The 21,735-nt window shown below is 42.2% G+C and overlaps 1 protein-coding gene across 1 annotated transcript in view; it reads right to left on the reverse strand.

The window, feature by feature from the left end:
• Positions 1-21,735, reverse strand: part of Plbd1 (phospholipase B domain containing 1) — a 56,477-nt gene that overhangs the window by 1,872 nt on the left and 32,870 nt on the right. The window contains exons 7-10 of the mRNA XM_036182426.1: positions 11,442-11,642; positions 11,184-11,324; positions 1,638-1,823; positions 275-381 (exon numbers count right to left, since the gene is read on the reverse strand). Of these exons, the coding sequence (XP_036038319.1) occupies positions 275-381; positions 1,638-1,823; positions 11,184-11,324; positions 11,442-11,642 (635 nt within the window). The remainder of the gene's footprint in view (positions 1-274; positions 382-1,637; positions 1,824-11,183; positions 11,325-11,441; positions 11,643-21,735) is intronic.

The following is a 21,735-nucleotide window of genomic DNA, read 5'->3' on the forward strand; positions in this document are numbered from 1 at the left end:
TGGTGGCTCACAACCATCTAGAATGAGATCTGGTGCCCTCTTCTGACATACAGATATACATACAGGCAGAGCATTGTATACATAATAAAGAAAAAAAAAATTTTTTTTTAAAGCACTTCTAGATGTAGGGATGTTCTATTATTTGCAGGAATAGTCTGCTTCCTGAATTAATTAATATATGGTTGGAGATACTGGGCCTTATGCCACAAAAATCTCTGCCTCTAGCCTAACTCCTCATTAGAAGTAAATTGGAAAGCAATGGTGTGTTAGTTACCTTGGTGTCATAGCAACCTCCAGGGCTTGGACTGGCTTCATTCAGGTCCTCACGACAGCATATGGTATTGCAGGGATCACCCTTACTGTAGGGGTCCTCCTTATAATCTAGGAGACACAGTGATGGGGAAGGAACAGGTGTTGGCTATTCTGAGGTACATTTATCCAAAGTAAGATTTCTGATCTAGTCATGCCTGGATCATCAAAGAGTATGTCCCACAGGCTTCCCCAGCTATGGTGGTTTGAAAGAAAATAGCCCTCAAAGGGAGTGTCACTATTAGGAGGTGTGGACTTGTTAAAATAGGTATGGCTTTGTCGGAGGAAGTAGGTTTGAGGTCTCTTTTGCTCAAGCTCCCCTCAGTGTGACATGGAGATCACTTCCTATTTCCGCAAGATGGAGACTCCCAGCTGCTTATCCAGTACCATGTCTGCCTGTACACCGCCATGTTCCCCACCATGATGAGAACGGACTAAACCTCTTTGAAACTGTAAGCCACCACTACAGTTAAATATTCTCTTTTATAAGAGTTGCCATGGTCATGGTGTCTCTTCACAGCAATAGAAACCCTAACTAAGACTCTAGCCCAGCCTGCTTCCCAATACAGGCATTGCTCTAGGCTTGCAGTAGGGAGTGACTAGCTGCAAATCCTCTGTCCCCAGGCCCAGCCTGCCTCAAGAACCATAACCCAGAGTAGAAAGAGAGAGAAGATTTATATGCATCATCATTTTCTAACAGATAAAATACATACAAATTAGCCTTGGAGAGTCTTCATCAAAAGAAAGCATTTGTGAGTATTTTAGCGGCTTTTGTCTTTGGGAATTATGCTGTCAGTAGGTCATGAGGTGCTAAGGAAAAGGCTGTACATGGATCATTTCTTCTATATTTTACATTAATGGGGGGGGGCAGTCAGGTGAAAGATCTGTACAGCCAGGTGTGGTTGTATACATTCACAATTCCAACATTTGGGAAGTGAAGATAGGATCAAAAATTGAATTTGTGTATGTGTGTCTGTGCTTAATTGTGTGTGTGCACGTAAGCATGCATGACATGTATGTGGTGGTCAGAGGACAAACTGGGGTAGTCAGTCCTCTCCTTCCACTGTGTAGGTCTAGGGGATGGAACTCAGGCCAGTAGAATTGGCAGCAAGTGCCTTTATCTGCTGAGCCTTTCAAAAACTTTCTGAGATTTTATAAAGGAGGCAAATGTTCTATTTGTTGAGCAATCTGTGCACAGCATTAGTATCCTGAGTACTGTATTCAGATAACTTTATAATTCCTTCTAGTACATAAACTTACACAGATTCTTATTCCATGGGGAAGAAAAGGAGTTTTGAAGAATGACTCTTGAGAAATGTGCTACGTACTGTTGTATCGCATGATATATTTCATGGAAGCCATATCAGTCACTTTCCCTTGGTCGCGCCTGAAGATTTTGGCTCGGGGAGCTAAGTCATAAGAGTAGTCCAAACCCAGCTTCTTAACCAGCAGCGGATAGCCACTCCAGTTGTAGATTTTCTCATGGAAAGGGATATTGTAGGAAGGCCAGTATCCTGATTTGGAATGGAAGAGAAAGGGGGGTTGAACAGAGGGAGACAGGAGAGAAGGGGAACAAAACAAGGAAGTTGTTGAATGATAGTATATTTGAGAATTGCCACATGTGTAATTACAAAATGAAATGCCATAGGTAATGCAGCTGTGAATGTGAACCTGCCAGCCACAATGATCCCTCTAAACCCCCAGAGTTGGTATGCCTCTACATTACTGTAAGGGAAGAAGTGCCTAAGAAGTCTTTGATTTTCATGCCAAGTTGTTAGTGCAACCTAGAGAACAGCATTATTCTCTATAGACCAGAAGATTGAAGGATGCTGCAGTGTTCTGAAGTCCACCGGTGAATATGGTGCCCTGCAAAGGACAGCAGCTACTAATCACACTAATGGAAGATACAGTACTGACATCAGAAAACACAAGGTCTAGCTAAGTTCATGGATGAGTAATTAGGTCTTAGGTACCTCACCCCATTTTTCCTTTTGTGAGACTAGAATGGAAGGGGGTGCCCAAGAGGAGTGGGTATGGGAGTGGGGGTTGCCTTTCATGTTCCAGCAAGCTATAAACTTCCAGGGCTGAAAAATTTCACAGGACCCATTGTCACCCAAATTTGCACCTCAAGTCACTAAGCAGTAGACATGTGACACAATTTTAGGAACATCGTAGATTGCACCAGCCTAGATTATTGCCCACAGGACCATCATTTAAAATAAGGGTGTTGTCTCTAGCCACTATGTTAATCAACCTGGAGGTTTCTCAAAAAAAAAAAACAGCTGCAATATGCTTCAGCTCTAGAGCTCCTGGGAATGCACACATGGAAATCTGAAGCTATGACACCTGTGAATACACGCTGGCTGTAGTACTGTTTATAGTAGCTAACCAGTAAACCAACTCACTGTCCAGCAACGAATGAGTAGATGAAGAAAATGGGACATTCCGCCACAAAGAATGTCATCTGCTGGAGCGGATGCTTCTGGAGATGGTCATTGGAAGGCAAATGAGCAGACTCGGAAGGACAAACATCGCATTTCCTCCCGCGTGCTTTGTATATATGGTTCAAAGCAGAACTGAGACTGTGTGGACAAAGGGAGGGGCCTAGCAGGAAAGGAGTGGATGGAGGGAGCCAGGGAGGAGTATCCTGGGTGGACGAGGGCAAAGTGCATGATGGACTTGAATGAAAACGCCTTTATGAAGCCCATCATTATGTACAGTGGAGCTATTCTAGTTTTTCAAATGAGGGGTTTCTCTACTCCAGGAAATAATTTCCTACCTCTGTGTTCTCTTGGCCCTTGTGTGTCTTTGTCCTTTACTATTGTGCGGGACTCTCCTAATCCATGAAGAAACTATAGAGACAAAGCAAATGTTTAACCTTGCCCGGGCACAGAACCAGCACCAGGCAGAATGGAGATAAGGACAATACTGAAATTATTGGGTGAAGACAGACTCATTGCTAGGACACATTAGGTCACACAGACTCATAAGTGACACTGACTGGACTCAGAGCCTAGCTCCAACATTGTTAGGTATGTGACCTTGGCCAAATTATTCACCTCTCTGTGCTAATGTCTTCATCTTTATAATGTCAGCAGTGCTTTGTTTTTGTTTTTGTTTTTTGTTTTGTTTTTTTGGCATGTGTAGTGTTTTGAGTGACCAGTGCTGCCGATAGGTTCCTATCTTTGAACACTTGGTTTCTTGTTAGTGGTGCTGTTTGGGGGTTATGGGAACTTTAAGAGGTACAGCCTTGCTGGAGGGAGTACATCAGTGGGGGTGGGCTTTGAGGGTTTATATTCTGGCCCCACTTCCTGTTTGCTTTGTCTGCTTCCTGCCTGTGACTGAGGATATGATCTCTCAGTTTCTTGCCCCTGCAGCTTGCTGCTATACCTCCCAAGCCATTGTGGACTCTCCCTCTGCAGCCATCAGCCAAAATACACCTTTGTGTGAGTCACTTTTGATGATGATGTGTGGTGACATATTGTGTACCCTAATAAAATTGCTTGAAGATCAGAGGACAGAACAAGCCACTAGATTAAACAGAGAGGCCAGGCAGTGGTAGCACACACCTTTAATTCTAGCACTCAGGAGGCAGAGACCCATCTGGATCTCTATGAGTTCCATCCTGAATTACATGACATTGATTTGGTCTAGGAGAGAAACAGAGCCAGGCAGTAGTGACACATACACCATTAATCCCAGTACTAGGAAGGAAGTGATGGCTGGGTGGAGAAATGTATATAAGGCATGAGGAGACAGTAACTAAAGGCTTTTCAGCTGGACCCTTTACAACTGACCCTTTCGCTAGAGAGCTTTTGGCTGAGGACTCAGAGGCATCCAATCAGAGGATTCATGGAGTTGGTGAAATGAGACATGGCAGTGGCTTGTTTCTTTCTCTCTCTGATCTTTTCAGCATTTGCCTCAATATCTGGCTCCGGGTTTTTATTAAAAGACCATTTAAGATTAGAGCAACATCTGGCATCCAAATTTGGGGACATGAATTCATGAAAAAGCCACTTGCCAGAGCTACGTAGCCAGAGTCCCTGCCCTGCCAGCTAGGTTTTTGTTGCAGCCTCTGTGCAGCAGACTCCATAGGTTTGGGGCTCCAAAACCACAAGAATTAGCTGCTTTCACAGGTGCCCTGTGCAGACAGCTGGCTCTTTAGTTTCTTCTTGTTGGCTTTCCCTGTACCACCTCCTCTGGCTGCTGCCACACTAGGTGGCTGTCTCACTTTACCGTCATCTGAACTGTCACTGTCAGCAGATTTGGTGAGTCAATTGGGATTTCTTAAAGGGAGGAGGAATTAGTTGAAAGAAAGTCCTCCCACACACACACATTAAAAAATGAGAAACATTTTTACAATGAAGGGAGTTTGGTCTTTGATAATATGATTGATGGTCTAAAAATGGAACATGAGAAGATAATGTTGATGGGATTTCTGTAATGTCAATTATAAATATTATTTGTTTGATCATTTCTGTTTTATCATTTAAAATGTTGGTTAATATGAGTGCCAAGATAAAAGTTTTAGAAAACTTGGTAAAACAAATCATAGAGATATACAGACCCAGACAGAAGAATTTAAAGGAGAACCAATCTCAACATTGCATTATAAGGTTACAGAAAAACAGCCTAAGGCTTTCAAATAGCCAACCTTAATCTATCCAGTAACCTTACAGGAACAACCCAGTGATAGATATCCTCAAGGCTGTGTGTAAGAGCTAACTGGACTCCTGTGCAAATGTTAGCTTTGAGGAGATTCAAAGAAGCAATAGTCTCATATGACATCCACTCATCTTTTGTGACGCAGATGTTAAACTTATAGTCAACTTGTAATAGAATCATCCCCTCAAGACTTGAGAGATTTGGTTACAGCAGTCTTAGAAGCTGGTCCCCAATTACAATGGAGGACCTGGTAGGAGCTTGAGGCTAAGACCATTGAACAATGAAGTAGAGCTAGAGGTCTTGAAATCTCCCAAGATCAACTTCTTGGAGAAGGCAATTTTGCTGATATTCAAAGACAAAGCTTTATATGATGATCATACCCTAGCTTTATGCCGAATGGCAGTCTTTAATGTTTAGGACAGAATTGAAGAAGTAGGAAAGAAAATTGAGTTATTTACTAAAGTTATACAGGCCCAAAGAAACCTTCACTGATTTTTTACAAAGATTGACTTCAGCAATGAATAGAATGATACCAAATTCAGAAGCTAGACAAATAATAATTGAATCTCTGGCTTTTGAAAATGCTAATGCACAATGCAAAAGGGTAATTAGGCCATTAAATGCAAGATCAGCACCCTTGGAAGAATGGATCTAAGATACAATTAATATTGAATCTCATGACCATGATGATCTTGGATAGGAGAGGTGATTTCCAGAGGTTACTAAGAAAAATAGTAATGGCAAATGTTTCAACTGTGGTAAACAAGGTCACCTAAAAAGGGACTATAAACAAGGTGTTTCTAGAAATAATGTTTTCTCAAGGAATAATCCCAACAGAATACCCTTCCCTTCTGGATTATGTCTTTATGTGGTAAAAACAGATACTGGACTAATTAATGTAGATCAACAAGGGACAGACAAGGTAATCTTTTCCCCTCAGGAAATGCCCTGAGGTGACTCTCACAGGCCTCTATGTCAAATTCCATCCAGTCTTTCCCTGTAATTGTGGAGGAAACTCCTTCCCAGAACAATTAAAGAACCTAATATCTACTATTAAAAAAAACCCATACAGCTCTGATGATAAAACAGTTATATAAGAGAGAACAAAAAAATCAGGAGAAACTATAAATCAAAATTGCTAAAGATTAGATTGGGAACCTCCCCAAAGTTAAGGTTGGGGAAAGGTTTTGTTTTTGTCTTTCAGGAAAATAAAAACAATCATCTTGAAGAATTTAAAGACCTTTGGACAAATAAGCATTCAAAAAAGAAGAGAGGGGTTGGGGATTTAGCTCAGTGGTAGAGCGCTTGCCTAGTAAGCCCAAGGCCCTGGGTTCAATCCTCAGCTAAAAAAAAAAAAAAAAAAAAAAAGATGAGAGAACTACCCAGAAAAAATGACCAAGAAAAGGAATAATCTAACCCAATGTGATCTTTGAAGTATCCAAAAACATGATGAGACCCCACATGATGATCCCATCAGGATGATGATAATGCCACCAAGCTGACAAATACCATCCAAAGATCAGCTTTGGACTGCAAACTGCTCAGGACAATTATTGAGATGGCTAGCTGAAATGATACAACCTCACAGACTATTCCAATCAAGACTTGACCATAATCCTAAATTTTCTTTGTGTCCCCATAAGATTACCAGTGCCCCCAATCAGCAGGAATTAGCCTAGAAGACTATGCCCACATTCCCAAAATATGGATTATGGATAATTGTCATTGTTTAGGATGGTTGGTTACAAGTTGCTAATTGATAATGGTCAGGACAAAAAGCTAAACAAAGAAGATTAGATTCAGGATTCTTGTTTTTAAAAAAAGAGCATATAGATAAGAGGGTAGATGATTGAATCTGAAAAAAAGATATAGAAATGATAGGATAAAAAAGTAAATTATTGAATCTTCTCTGAAAAGAAAAGAGGGTATATATATATATACATAATATATATATATATATATATGTATATATATATTAAGATAAAAAGGTAAATTATTGAATCTACTTTTAAAAAGCAACTACTAGTCTTAAATATTTTTTTGTACCTACATAGCTCATTTAGCAATGTAATGCAAATTGCTAGTCCTTGAAAGTTAATATTACCAACTAATTTGGAAATAAAGAAATGCAGGTTAGTAGTTAGTCACCTATTACAATCAAACTTGTAGTCAGGTTAGGTATACTTTCAAAGTCAGACAGATAGATAGACAGGTCATCTTTAAACATTTCAGAGATCTACAGAATATGGCAATTAATGTGTTTTAATAACATAAATTCTTTTTTTTAAAATGACAATGAAACATGCCTGCTCCTGGCAGCACTAGTCTACTTCAGAGAAAATGATGGGCATTGAAGTCTACATTGAGTTTACTTTCTTTGCAGCAAAAGTTAGCCACTGGGCAAGAAAGTGTCCTTGCTTGACTGCTGACAGTATGCTGTCCAAAATGGACAAGCAGGACACAAAAGAAAGGACTGCCAAACTCTGCCAAGACAAGGTAGCAAGGCCCTTCAGAAAATCCTGCTTCATAGAAAAGTCTGTCAGATATACCAGGCCTGTAGGCTGAAGATGGATGCCCCAACATTGCAGAGGCACCTTCGGTGACTGTCCAGGCAGCCAGCTGTTTCTGTCATTTCTCACATTTTTTGGAACTCGCTTATTTGTACTTTCTGCTAACTCAGTAAATATTATTTCCTTCTGGAGTCTCTGAGGGAGTTGAAGAATAGACAGTTATAGTTTTCCTTGCTATCAGATTCAGAAAAGAAACTCACTAAAGAGGTGTAAAGTGTAAAAGTTTGAAAGACATCAAAAGATAGTTTTCAGTTGGTAATACAAGTTAGGATAGAAAGTGAATTAGGTACAACACTTTGGACTCACCAAAATAGGATAGATAATAGAGTATTTTCTCTGAATTTGTCAAATGTTAATGGACTGAACATTGTTAATGTAATTCTTGACTGTATATAATGTTTTTGTTTTTGTTTTTGTGCCTTTCCTGGAACTCACTTGGTAGCCCAGGCTGGCCTCAAACTCACAGAGATCCTCCTGGCTCTGCCTCCCGAGTGCTGGGATTACAGGCATGTGCCACCACCGCCAGGTGACTGTATATAATATATATACTTATTGTATGTAGTTTTTCTTATATTAGTTGTAACTTTTATTATTTTAGACAAAAGGGAAATGTGGTGATTTATTGTATACCCTAATAAAATTTACTTGAAGATCAGAGAATAGAACAAGCCACTAGATTAAACATAGATGCCAGGCAGTAGTGGCACACACCTTTAATCCTAGCACTCAGGAGGCAGAGATCTTTCTGGATCTTTGTGAGTTCAAAGCTACCCTGGACGATATGAGATTGACTCAATCTAGGAGAGAAATAGAGCCTGGCAGTGGTGGCGCACACCTTTAATCCTAGCACTGGAGAACTCATGCCTTTAATCCCAGCACTAGGAAGAAAATGATGGCTGGGAGGAGAAAGGTACATAAGGCATGAGGAGACAGGAGAAAGGCTTTTGGCTGGACCCCTTTCAGCTGACCTGAGGCCTTTTGGCTAGAGCTTTTTCAGGCTGAAGAGTCCTAGAGGTGAGACGTGACAATGGCTTGTTCTTTTGTCTCTCTGATCTTTCTGCATTTACCCTATTATCTGCCACCAGGGTTTTTTTATTAAAAGATCATTTTAGAATTCAAGCAACAACAGTGTTTATCACAACAATACAATGTAACTAATCCAGTATCATACAAATAAATAATCCTTTCTTTTTAAGGCTCACTGTAGACACTAAATGTGTTCAAGCAGCTGCAGTTACTTACAGCAGTGCCAGACTTTGTATTAAATGAATTATTGATAATTAATACTATAAGAACAGCTCTCTCAAAACAATGTCTCTTTTGTCCTTCACTTTCTCATAAAGTCTCATAATTTAAAAAAAAAAAAAAAAGCTGGGCAGTGGTGGCACACACCTTTAATCCCAGCACTGGGAGGCAGAGGCAGGCAGGCAAATCTCTGAGTTCAAGGCCAGCCTGGGCTACAGAGTGAGTTCCAGGTCAGGCTCCAAAGCTACACAGAGAAACTCTGTCTCAAAAAACCCAAAATAAATAAATATAGATAGATAGATAGATAGATAGATAGATAGATAGATAGATAGATAGATTTATTATGAAAGCTTATTTATTTCCAGATCAACCTGGTGATGTTTAAGCATTACCATCCCCTTTTGTAAGCAAGATACCAAGCTCAGTTGCCTGCCTTGCCTCTCAAAAGCAATACTACCTCCATCCCAGAGCTGCTTTCAAAGGCTAGGAGGTATTTTTTTTTTTAATTTAAAGAATGGTTACACAGTATCTTTATTTGAGAGCATCTCCTATTTCTTCCTGAGCCTTTTATCCTCTCAGTGGAATGGTTAACATGATGCTTATCTGGAACTTTCCTGTGAAGACCAAGCAACAGAACATGAGGAAGGGTGTCTAGAACATGAGGAAGGGTGTCTAGAACATGAGGAAGGGTGTCTAGAGCAGCAGCTCTCGACCTGTGGGTCACTACCCTTTTGAGGGTTGCATAGCAGATATTTACACTGCAATTCATAACAGTAGCAAAATTACAATTATAAAGTAGCAACAAAACTATTTTATGGTTGGGGGTCACCACAACAAGAACTGTATTAAAAGGTCTCAGCATGAGGAAGGTTAAGAACCACTGGCCTAAGGGGACCTAGAGACATTTTCCTCTGTAGTGTAACCACTGGCAAGTTACCCAAGCTGCTGTCAATCATCCTAATTAAACTCGACGTGTCTCGCCCATGCCCAGAGAAAAATAAGGCATAAAAGCAGAAGGGACAGTTTGGAAGAGGAAAGGGATTAGCGTGGGTAGAAGTGAGGGAGAGAATGCTAAAAGCACGCACCTGGGTAAGAATGGCAGCGTGAAATCTGATGTTACAGACAATCAATATGTATCAAGGAAAACACTTTTAAACAGTCGAAGTAGGAAAGTGGCAAGTCTTTAAATTTTGACTTGTGGACCTGTTACACAGGATAGTGACTCACAATAAATCTTGCCTCTTTTAAGTTTTCATCATGTGATTTGTCACAGAGACACAAAAAAATGACTTTCATGATAAGCAATGTCTTTATGAGGGGGTGAAGACAGAAGACCACTCAAGCCCAGTTTTGTAGTTTGGGGGAAGCTTTTTTCCTACCAAATTAGTTTAGTTTGGATCATATTTTTCTACCAAGTAATGCAGTAGGCAAGACAATAACGTTTGACTTTTGACTTCTGGCATTTAAAATAGTGAGTAAGTGATTGGTAGGTCTGCATCACAATTGCCCAGACTTATATATGATGAGAGCAGGGGTTGGAGAGGTTGAGACATTTACCTGAGATTGTTGGGAAGCCAAGATTCAATTCCTGGGCTCCATCTGTCTGGACTGTACCCTGGATGGCTAAAGCCACCATCTCTGACCCCTCACACTAATGGTACTCTCTAGTTAGGTTCTGCTAGGCCCAGTACATCAGGCCTGTTCCAGTTCTCCCCATTCTGGACTCATGACCTTTGCTCTATGATGCTCCAGAGTTTATAGACACACCTGAGTCAGAGTAACACCCCACAGAAATGTGCTGAGTGGAACTTAAAACTTAACTTCCAGAATTCAAGACAGAAGGCAATGTTAGAGCTGTTAGAGGTCAGAGGGGATCGACTGGCATCCCGACCCCCCATGAGAGAATGAGGTACCCTCTCACACATTGTGCTGAACATGATAACTCTTTACCAGGATAACTGTCACTGACAGACCCATCACCCACTGTCACATGGCACATTTCCCATCATACATAGACTTTCAACTTCACACAGCCTAGACTCATCCAGTCAGAGAACCTCAGTGAGGGATGGTTTCAATCAGTGTGCCTGTCTGGAGGACAGCCTAAAAGTAGGTGGGCTTGGATCCTGGACTATGGAAGAGCAGAGAAAGCTGGCTGAGTGGTAAGCATGTGTATGGGTGTGTTTCCTCTCTGCTCTTGACTACAGACATGAAGAATTAGCTGCTTTAGATTCCTGCCTTGACTCTTCCACCATGATGGAATGTAACATGGGATTGCAAGTGAAATAAACCGTTCTACCCCTAATCTGCTTTCTCTCAGGGTATCACAACAACAGAAATGATACCAGAACACACAGACAGGCACTCAGTCCTGACAGTCTGGGAAGATGGTACCTTTTCTTAGAACATTGGTTTGTTCCGAATATTCTACGTATGTAGGAATTTGCTCCACGATATACAGAGTGCCTTCATCAAGGCGCTTTTTGATATGAACCTTCTTCAAGTCCAGGACCATATACTGATTGTTGTAGGTACCTGAAATGTTGGGAGACACAAGGGCAACATGGGTATATCAACTTGTCAACTGATTAACAACTGAAAGCTTAATTAACATAGGTGCATGCCTGAGGATTATTACATAGAACCACTTACCAGAGTTGTGCTTTGAAAAGATCTCTGCCCAGTCCTTACCACTGTCTGCCATCATGTTGGCCACACGGACTCTTTGCCAGGCCAGGAGAGTCTCAGGTTCCACAAACTTCAGCAGGGTTTTATTATATACACTGTTGGTGGTCTGTAGCAGTATCAAGCCACTGCTAAGAATGTAAAAGTCATCCAGAGACTCCAAGAACCCTAGAGGAATGATGTACGCACAGGTCATCACATGTACACACAGTCCAGGCAGCCACGCACAGCACTTTACACACACTGTGGATCTGGCAAAGTAGCAGCTGTGATTTCCTTTTCTCTGGGGCAGCCCCTCCCAACTTTGACATGGCTACTTTGTAGCTACTGGGCTCCTGCATACACAGGTGCTTCTTAGGTACCCCACATGCTCTTAGATTCTCTTTCAGAAAAGTTTGGCAACCTGAGGGTGTGTGTGTGTGTGTGTGTGTGTGTGTGTGTGTGTGTGTGTGTGTGTGTGTGTGTGTGTGTGTATGGATGCTAGGGGATAGGTGCTATGTGTTTACACAGCAGACAGAACTAGATCCCTGTTTGGCAGGTCTTTGAGGAACTTGTAATTAGGGAGGCTATCAGTAGGCTACATTGCTAGGCACTTAAGAATGTAGACATTTTCCTCCTTTTTCTAATCTGTGCTTTACAAATTTTACTTGAGACTTTTAAACATAGATGAATCTACATGTATAAATTTGAACATGGCTTTGAAAGTAGACTTTGACACCCTGGTTCACGGAGTTTTCTAAATGTTGGAGACAATGTGGAATTGTGTTGAGATCTGTGCTGTGGCTAGTGTGGACAGGCAGCTCAGTCTCAGCTGGAGCAGTGCGAGGCAGAGCATCGGCATCGCTGGCGGAGGTCGACAATGGAGAGTGTTAAAGGGATGTCTGAGATCCCAGACTCAGGCCAGGCCCCTCAGATCATTTCTCAAAGGTGAATTTAGAGCTTTCAGAAGAGGGGCCAGAGGGAGCAGACAATTGCGAGTCTGCCCCTGCCCTCGCTTGGACTACCCAGTGTCTAGAACGGCAGGTAACAAACTTCTATTTGAAAATCACCCTGTCTAAACTCTTCTTCTATGACAGAGCAGATGACTTGGGCTCAGATGTCTACCATTTTATATCCTCCCCATTCTTTCTGGCATATCTGAGTACTATTATCTACGTTTTTGTTATCTAAACTGTTACTCACTTACTATTTTGTTTTTATTGTGTTCAGTTTCTCAGTGTTGTGTGTGTATGTGATGTGTGCAGACACTTGTGCTGTGGCACACAAGTGAAGACCACAGAACAACTTTGTGCAGTTGGTTCTTATCCTGGTTTTGTTCATTTGGTTTCAGCAACTTGACACCAACTTGGACATGCCTGGGAAGAAGGGGTCTTAGCTAAGAAAATGCCTCCATCAGATGGCCTATAGGCAAGCCTGTGGGGCAGTTTCTTGACTAATGATTGCTCTGAGAGGGCCCAGATGACTGTGGGTGGGCCATCTCTGGGCTGGTGGTTCTGATACACATAAATCAAACTAAACAAGCCAGGAAGCAGCATCCCCCATGGCTTCTGCTTCAGTCCCTGCCTCCAGGTTCCTGCCCTGACTTCCCTTAGTGATGGACTATAGGCTGTGAGCTGAAATAAATCCTTTCCTCTCCAACATACTTTGGTCATGGTGTTTATCAGAACAGTAGGAACTCTAATCAACAGTTCTCTCTTTCTACCTTTGTATGAGTTCCAAGGATTTCGAAGCAAGCACCTTTACCCACTGAGGCATCTTGCTGGTTCTTTGTATTATAGTTTTTGGATATTTTAAATTTAGCCAGGCAGTGGTGGTGCACACCTTTAATCCCAGCACTTAGAAAGCAGAAGCCAGCAGATCTCTTGAATTCAAGGCCTACCTGGTCTACAGAGTGAGTTCCAGGACAGTCAGGGCTACACAGAGAACTCTGTCTTGAAAAGCAAATACTCTGTCTCTGTCTCTGTCTCTGTCTCTCTCTCTCTCTCTCTTTCTCTCTCTCTCTCTCTCTCACACACACACACACACAGGCAATGTGTATGAATAGTCTGCCTGCATGTATGTATGTATACCTTATACCACATATGTTCAGTGCTTGAGGAGGCTGGAAGAGGGCATCAGAATCCCTGGAGCCTGAAATTACAGATAGTTGTGAGCTGTCATGTGGGTGGTGGGAACCAAATCTAGGCCCTCTGAAAAACAGCATGCTAGTGCTCTTCTCTTAACCATTGAATCATCCCTAGGAGTTCCCTTGTTTGGGTTTTTAGCTGAAAGGTAAAACTGTATATATCTATGGAGTACATCTGATATTTAAATAAATGTACACATTGTGAGTGGCTAACTCAAACTTTTTTTTTTTTTTTTTTTTTGGTTTTTCAAGACAGGGTTTCTCTGTGTAGCTTTGCGCCTTTCCTGGATCTCGCTCAGTAGACCAGGCTGGCCTCAGACTCACAAAGATCCACCTTCCTCTGCCTTCCGAGTGCTGGGATTAAAGGCGTGCGCCACCACCGCCCGGCCTCAAACTCTTTAACATATGTTACTTAATGTTTTTCTTTATACTAACTTCCTTTTGACACTAAAAATATGTTAGGCTTTTCATATACATTAATATCTAAAGAAACAGGGGTTTGATTTTCATTTTCTCTCTCCTAAAACACTAAAATAAATGTCTTCTTATGGACAAAAAAAGCATGCATGCAATACCTGAAACCACACCAGCAGAATGATGTGTGTCTTTGTGCAACCACAGGGAGCCTGGAATGGACTAGGAAGGATGGGTTCAAAAAGGGGGTCACATCAAGGCAAAGTCTTGGAAGCACAGCCAGATGTGGTGGTCACATCTGTAGTTCTAGTGCATCAGAGGTAGAGAAAAGTGGACCATGTGTTCAAGGTCATCCTCAGCTACACAGTAAGTTCAAGGCCAACTTGGGCCACATGAAACTCTCATCCACCTCAATAAATGAGAACAAAATGGCTTGAGAGCTGAGACTGCATTTCAATCACGTCATGGCTCACCCCAAACCTGGCACTGGCCATCTTCCCTCTGAGAGCCTGAGAGTGCGCGACACCGTCTGCTCGCACAGCCTAACTTTAATCCGCAGGGTCTCAGAGTAAGATGGTGAAGCTGTAAGAGGGTGTCCAAACGACTTCATGAGCTTTTCCACAGGGTGGATCAGCTTACACAAGGAGATTCGGAAGCCAGAGTGACTTATCTGCTCCAGTCTATACAGGCTGGATGGCACCCTTGAGTGCAATTTCTGGGAAGACACAGGCACAGGACAGAGGGTGGGTCAGTTTTCAGGGACATCTCGTTCATGTCTGAGTTTCCTTCAAAGTGCTCAAACTGTACAAGCATGTGTGGCCTAGGTGAGTAAGCCCTCGGAGGAATCTGATCCTGGTCCTAGAACCAGTGCTCGATGCAGCAGGATTGCTAACTCCGTCCTGCTGTAGCAGCCTCTCTGGACACAAGAGGGCAGGCGTGCTTAGGTGAATGAGCGCTTGAGGGATGAACTCGCACTGTAGAGGATGGATCTTCCTTACCAAGAGACGGGAAAACACAGGCTGCCCAGAGTTTTGGAACAGCAAAAACAAAAGGACGAGTTGGTTTGCAAAGACTACTTGGGGAGGGTGACTCGATATTGTACAGCATAAAGACATCAAGTAAGACTTGAAGAGGGTACAAAGTCCCCACACAGGGCCCTGAAGGGAACCATGGCTGTCAACTCTGTTCTGGCTGCCATCCTCCACTAGCAGCCCTGAAAGGCAAATTGCTAGCAGCTAGGGAAAAGTGAAAACTTCCAGTGGTAACTTTCTTGCTGAGATTAAGAAATGAAAGGGGCTTTTCCAGTAAATAAAGCGTAAAATAAACTTTAAGGGCCAATGAGGATATTCAGCAGGTAAGGGCACTTGCCGCCAAGCCTTGATGATCTAGGTCTATGTGTGAAAACAGAGAACCCACTCCTGAAAGTCATCTTCTGACCTCCACATGCATGCTATGGGCATGTACACACACACACACACACACACACACACACACACACACACACTCACAGGTGAGCACATGCTATGGCACTTACACACACACACTAAATAAATAAAAGTAAAAAATGTTAATGCACTGGCGGTGGTGGGCTTTAATCCCAGCACTCGGGAGGCAGAGCCAGGAGGATCTCTGTGATTTTGAGGCCAGCCTGGGCTACAGAGTGAGTTCCAGGAAAGGCACAAAGCTACACAGAGAAACCCTATCTCGAAAAAAGAAAAAAAAAAAAAAAGGTTAATGCTGACTGTAAGATTTATAAAGATGAGTGTAATGATTCCTGTTTTAATCCCAGAACTCAGAAGGCCCAGGCAGGGGGATTGAAAGGGTAAGACCCAAATAAAAGATAACTAGTTCACTGGTTGCTCTTCAGGAGCATCCGAGTCTGCTTCCCAGCACCCAAATTGAGTAGCTCACAACTGCCTGTGACTCCAGGTCCCCGAGGACCCAATCCTCTCCTCTGGACTCATTATTTATTTACCTGTTGTATCTTTTCTTTCTGTCCCACAGCATATAAATTCTACCAAGAAAGGGAATTTTGTCTTATTGCCTCATACCTATTCATTTTGGCATCACAAAAAGGTTTAACATACTGTAAGTACTCAATAATTAATTGTAAAATTAATTGAAAAAGAAGTTGATAGTGAATAATGTTTAGGCATCTACTACATGTGGGGCTTCTCACTCTGGAAAGGTAGAAGCCACCGTTTAATGTACATACGTAAGCATGCACACACACACACACACACACACACACACACACACACACACACACTGAAGATAAATTACTCGAAGCTAGTAAACAAGTCAGGAATCATCCCAGACAGACTTTGAATACAGTTCCTTTCTGGCCACACATACCTGACAAAGGTGATGGGAACAGATGTGTAGTCATGCGAAAGAGAACTGATTATTCACATGTACAACGACACAACTACATGAGAAACAAGCAGATTGACTCAGGGAGCTGTTTACACGGGGTGGAACTGGGGGATCAGTGAGTGGCCAGCTCATCAGGGAGAGATGCTGTCTGAGCCAGGCTGTGGAGGTTGACTAAGAGAGGTGTGACCCACAGAAGACATCCTATCCTGTCCAGGAATGGTGCCAAGAAGGTAAAACACACACAAAAGGAGCCTAAGGTAACTGGAATCAAACACTACAAAATCTGCCTGTCATCTTTTGCGGGAGTGCGTCCGGCTTTGACTCTCTAGCTTCAAGCCTTTCCAAACAGGGGGCAGGGACTTTGGCCTGTGCATGCTTGTGAATTGTTTTTTATAGATTTCACTTTTAAGACAGAGTCTCCAAGATCAAAGAGGTAACATGAAATTAGGAAAAGCAATTATGGTATGTTAAAAGGTTCACAGCATACTTTTACTAAACAGACAACTTTATAACCTAGGAAAGTCACCACGTTATGGCCTGGAAGACTGACTAAACTCTCCTGGGGCTTGGAGCCTGGGCTTCCATTTTCATGTGTGCCTGCTGCAAAGTGTGCTCTTTGGGACCACACAGGATGGGCTTGGTCCCAGCATGTTAGCATTACTGAGCTATTCTAAACACCCCTACCTGGGAATAAGAAAGAAGCCCTTTTGGGCCAGCCAGAAGGCTCAGTGGGTAAAAGTCCCTACTACACAAGCCTAGTGGCCCAAGTTTGATCCCTGGGATCCATGGAAAGGTGGGCAGAGAGAACTGATCCCTCCCTCCATGTTGTCCTCTGACCTCACACAATCACTGTGGCACTTAAAGAAGATGTATTCTAGCCGGGCGGTGGTGGCGCACGCCTGTAATCCCAGCACTCAGGAGGCAGAGCCAGGTGGATCTCTGTGAGTTTGAGGCCAGCCTGGTCTACAAAGCGAGTTGCAGGAAAGGCGTAAAGCTACACAGAGAAACCCTGTCTCCAAAAACCAAAAACCAAAAAGAAGAAGGAGGAGGAGGAGGAGTATTCCCTTGGTGACACTGTATATGGACTTTCAGCAAATTCCCCCCAAAATTTTGAGGGGCAATTGCATTTAAGAGGTTTGTAGATGTGTGTTTCTGGGTGGAGACAGGAGCCTCAGCCACAATGCAAGGTGGGAACACATGCAGGCTTGGTGACACACACTCAGAATGTTCCAGAAAGCCTCCATTACAGATAATTAAGCTTGAAGCTTCAGTCTCCTGGGGATCACCATTACTGGATTCAGTTAGAGACACGTTGAATGGGTTCCAGCCTTTGTCCCTCAGCAAATGCTCCTCAAACCTGGGGGCTGAGTTCATGGTTCCCTTCCTTGTAGCCATTTCTGGAAAGAGGCATGGGTATCGACAGGTAGATATGTTGTTGTGTGACTTGGATCTATCCATGTGACCTATTTAACTTCTCTCTACTTGTTTCTGTCTTTGAAGAATTGAATAAAATACCCTTGGTCAGTTTTTTGTTTTTGTTTTTGTTTTGTGGTTGAAATTAAATGACCCAATCTGTATGGGACAAATGTTTATCAACATTTCAGTCACAGGCACACAGTAGGGAATTTAAAAAAGAAAAAAAAAGAGATTTTGTTTTTCTTTTTACTCTATAACAGATGAACACAAACAAGCTTTATAGCAATTAATTCAAACTTTGAGTGTGGTCTAATTCTCACAGTGCTTAACAGGCCCCATCTTTGCCATTTTCTTCTCTCTCCAGAGTCTTACTATGTAGCTGTCCTGGAGTTCACCAGGCTGGCCTCAAACTCACAGAGATTAGCTTGCCTCTGCCTCCTGGGTGCTGGAATTAGAGGTGTGTGCCTCCATGCTATTTCTCATCAGAATCACTAGGAAGGTTCTGGAAAATGGCGAAATGTGGGAAGAAATGAACTCTTTCACAACCCTGGTTAAGAATGACAATGAGGCTCCCTTCCCCCATCTGTTATGCACTATGATCCCTAAAATGGAAAGGTTTGGAGTCCTGACCCCTCCTGTGTACGGGGTCATGGAAGAGGTCATTTAGGTGATCTGAGACCCCGTGGTGGGGGCTTAACCCAGTTACAGTCTTTAGAGGAACAGTAAGAGCCAGGTGTGGTAGCACACCTGTAAACCCCGTCCTCAGGACGTAGTCAGCTGGAACTGGAGTCTCCCAATGAGAGGAGAGATGGATGGAAAAATACCTGAAACTGTAATTGCTGAAAATCTTGAAAGATGATGAAAAATATTATTTTACAAATCCTGTAAGTTCAACAAGCCAAATGAGAATAAACACAAAGAAAACAAAAACCACCAGCCACATAGACAAATATAAAATAAATATAAATATAAATATAAATACAAAATACTGGCAATTTACTTCAATCTTCATATATATAATCCTAATTTCATTAGAAGACATTTGAATAAAGATTATATATGTATATGTGTGTATATGTGCATATGAAAAGAATAGCAAAGAATTATAACTATTCCAGATTCCTATCATTTATTTATTCGAGACAGGGCCTCCTGTATCCTGGGCTAACCTCTAACTCACTATGTAGCTGAGGATCATCTTGAACTTTGGATCCTTCTCCCACCACCTCCCAAGTTCTGGAATTATCAGTAAAAGCCACCAGTCCCAGTTTATATGGTACAGGGATTGGACCTGAGACTTCCAAGCACTTTGCCAGTTGAACTACATCCCCACCCCTACCCATGTTTTGATAGATATAATCAAATATTAACATGAAGTAAATTGTGTGTTAAAGATGTGTACTATAGCCCCTAAGTATCAGTGATAGTACAGAGATGGCCAGTCAGACAACCAACCTAGCTAGTAACCTAGAATTTTCTAGATTTACTTATTTTATGTGCCTGAGTATTTGCCTGCCTGTATATGTGTACTGAGTCCATGCCTGGTGTCTGTGGAGCCTGAGAGAGGATGTTAGATCTCCTGAGGCTGGAGTTACAGGCAGCTGTGAGCTGCATATGGGTGCTAGGAACCAAACACAGGCCCTTTTGCAAGGGCAGCAAGTGCTCTTAACACTGAGCCATCTCTCCAGCCCCAAATACAGAAGTTTTTAGACTATTGTGTTAAAATGCTCATATTAGCCAAGGAGTGAGGAACAGAGAAAAAAGACAGATGATATCAGGAAGCTGTGTTAAACTGGCAGGCTTAAATCCAAATATGTATTATCTTAACTGTTAATGGACCAAACACTGCTGTGAAAGGATATTGTCAATAGTTTATAGTCTTATTTGCTCATGATAGATCACAATCATTTATATAAGCTTGTGAAGTACGTAGAAAGAAAGAAAATAATGATAAAATGGAAATAATGAAGGAGAAGATCTGATGAAGAACCAAGAGCAAATGAATGAACTAAAATTTGGCTCTTGGAAAAATCAATCAAATGCACAAGATCAATACAAACTAGCACGATAATGAGAAGGACCGGGAACATGACCACAGTCAACGTAGACGGCAAATGTCAAGGGACATGTTATAAAGAACTCCCTATTTACTTTTACTGTTTCCTAAAAAACCCTTAGAAGACACAAATTCAAGTATTAGACAACTAGAGCTTGTAACAAGGGAAAAAGAACAAAACAAAAACAAAACAACTAAATTCCTAAGAACATTCCAGAGAAATCCCATGCCTTAGTGACTGCACTGGTGAAGCCTATTCAAATCCTATTACAGGAGAAAATAATGACAGTCTTAGAGATTCCTTCACAGGATTTAAGAGGAAGGAATAGTTCTAGGACATACAGGTGCACTTACCCTGGTGCTAACACAGAAGGAAAACATACCAATATCTCTTGGCATTACAAAAATACCTTTTGTATATCTCTTGGATATACAAAAAAAATCTTTAACATAAATAAAAATAAAAAAAAAAAAAACTGAACAATGGATCATGATTAGGATTAACTTAGGAATGTTAAACTGGCTTAATATCTGAAAATCAATAGACATAAAGCAATCACCATGTTAATAGAAAAGTCAATGCTCCTCTCAATAGGTGCTGAGGAAGGATTTGGTAAAAACCAAACACTCATTGACAAAGTCACTCAGCACAGTAGGAAGAGAAGGGTTAGTTATCACAGCACAGGCATCGCTAGAGAGCCCACAGCTAACAGGAACCTGCGCTGAAGCCTGAATCTTTGCTTCCTGACAGCAGGAGGCAGGTGAAGGTTTTCATCCAGCCAAGTCTCCATCAAGGTCTACCAGACTAACCATGGGAGGAAGTCATCAAAGGTACGCAAGGAAGGAAGGAGTAAAACGTCCGTCAGAGGTGATATTCTCTTGGGTATAGAAAAAACCCAAGGCACCTACAAAATCTGTAGGAGTAACAGTTTAGAGACGTCTTGGGCTGGTGAGAAGCAAATTCACGGAACTCAGAGCCGATTCAGTGGGTAAAAAAAGTACTTGCCCCCAATCCCGAAGACCTGAGTTCTAGTCCCAGACCCATGACAGGGAGAGAGCAGAGTCCCTCTGGTTCTCCACACACATGTGAAAACACCTACATGTACAATAAACAAATATAGAAAGGTCTTGGGGAAGTGAGTAACAATGAGAGGTATTGTCTGAGGCAGGTGGCACACACCTTTAATCCCAGTACTCTAGAGGTGAAGGCAGGGGTGTGTCTGTGAGAGATACCAGCCTGGTCTCCATAGCAAGTGTCAGGCCAGCCAGGGCTATATAATGAAACCCTGTCTCAAAAACAAAATTAAAAAAAAAAAAATCACTGTCTATGTACATAGTGTTTTGTTCGCTTTGGGTTTTTTGAGGGAGTTTCACTATGTACCTGAGGCTGGCCTCAAACTCACAATACTCTCTTGCAGCCACCTGAATGCAGGGTACAGTGGTGGCCTTGAATTGCCCACAACCACTTGGACACTTTTTGTTTCAAAAGTTATCTTAGTTTGTTGCCTTAGTGTCGGCTGGCCATAGTCCCTCACTCCTAATAAATAGAATGTGGCAGGCGAGGTCATGTGTGACTTCTGAGCTAGGTCACAATAGGCAGATTAGCGCGGTCTCCTGTGTCTCTTGATTTAGTGGAGACCTAGCACCCTGTCATGGAGAGCCTAAAGAGGAGAGGAAGGAGTGGCAGCTACCCTACCAGCCCAGTGAGTGCCCTTGGAATCCCCAGCACATCAAGCCCTCCAGGCCCTCTGTCTGTGTGTCTTCTAGCTGAGGCCCAGACACTCTTTACTCACTGTACCTATCTGAGTTGTGGGTCCACAAAACCTATGAGATGCTAATGACTAGTACTGTGCTAAGCTGCTAACTTTTAGGAC

The sequence above is a fragment of the Onychomys torridus genome, chromosome 3 (assembly GCF_903995425.1).
Source record: "Onychomys torridus chromosome 3, mOncTor1.1, whole genome shotgun sequence".
Lineage (NCBI taxonomy): Eukaryota > Metazoa > Chordata > Mammalia > Rodentia > Cricetidae > Onychomys > Onychomys torridus.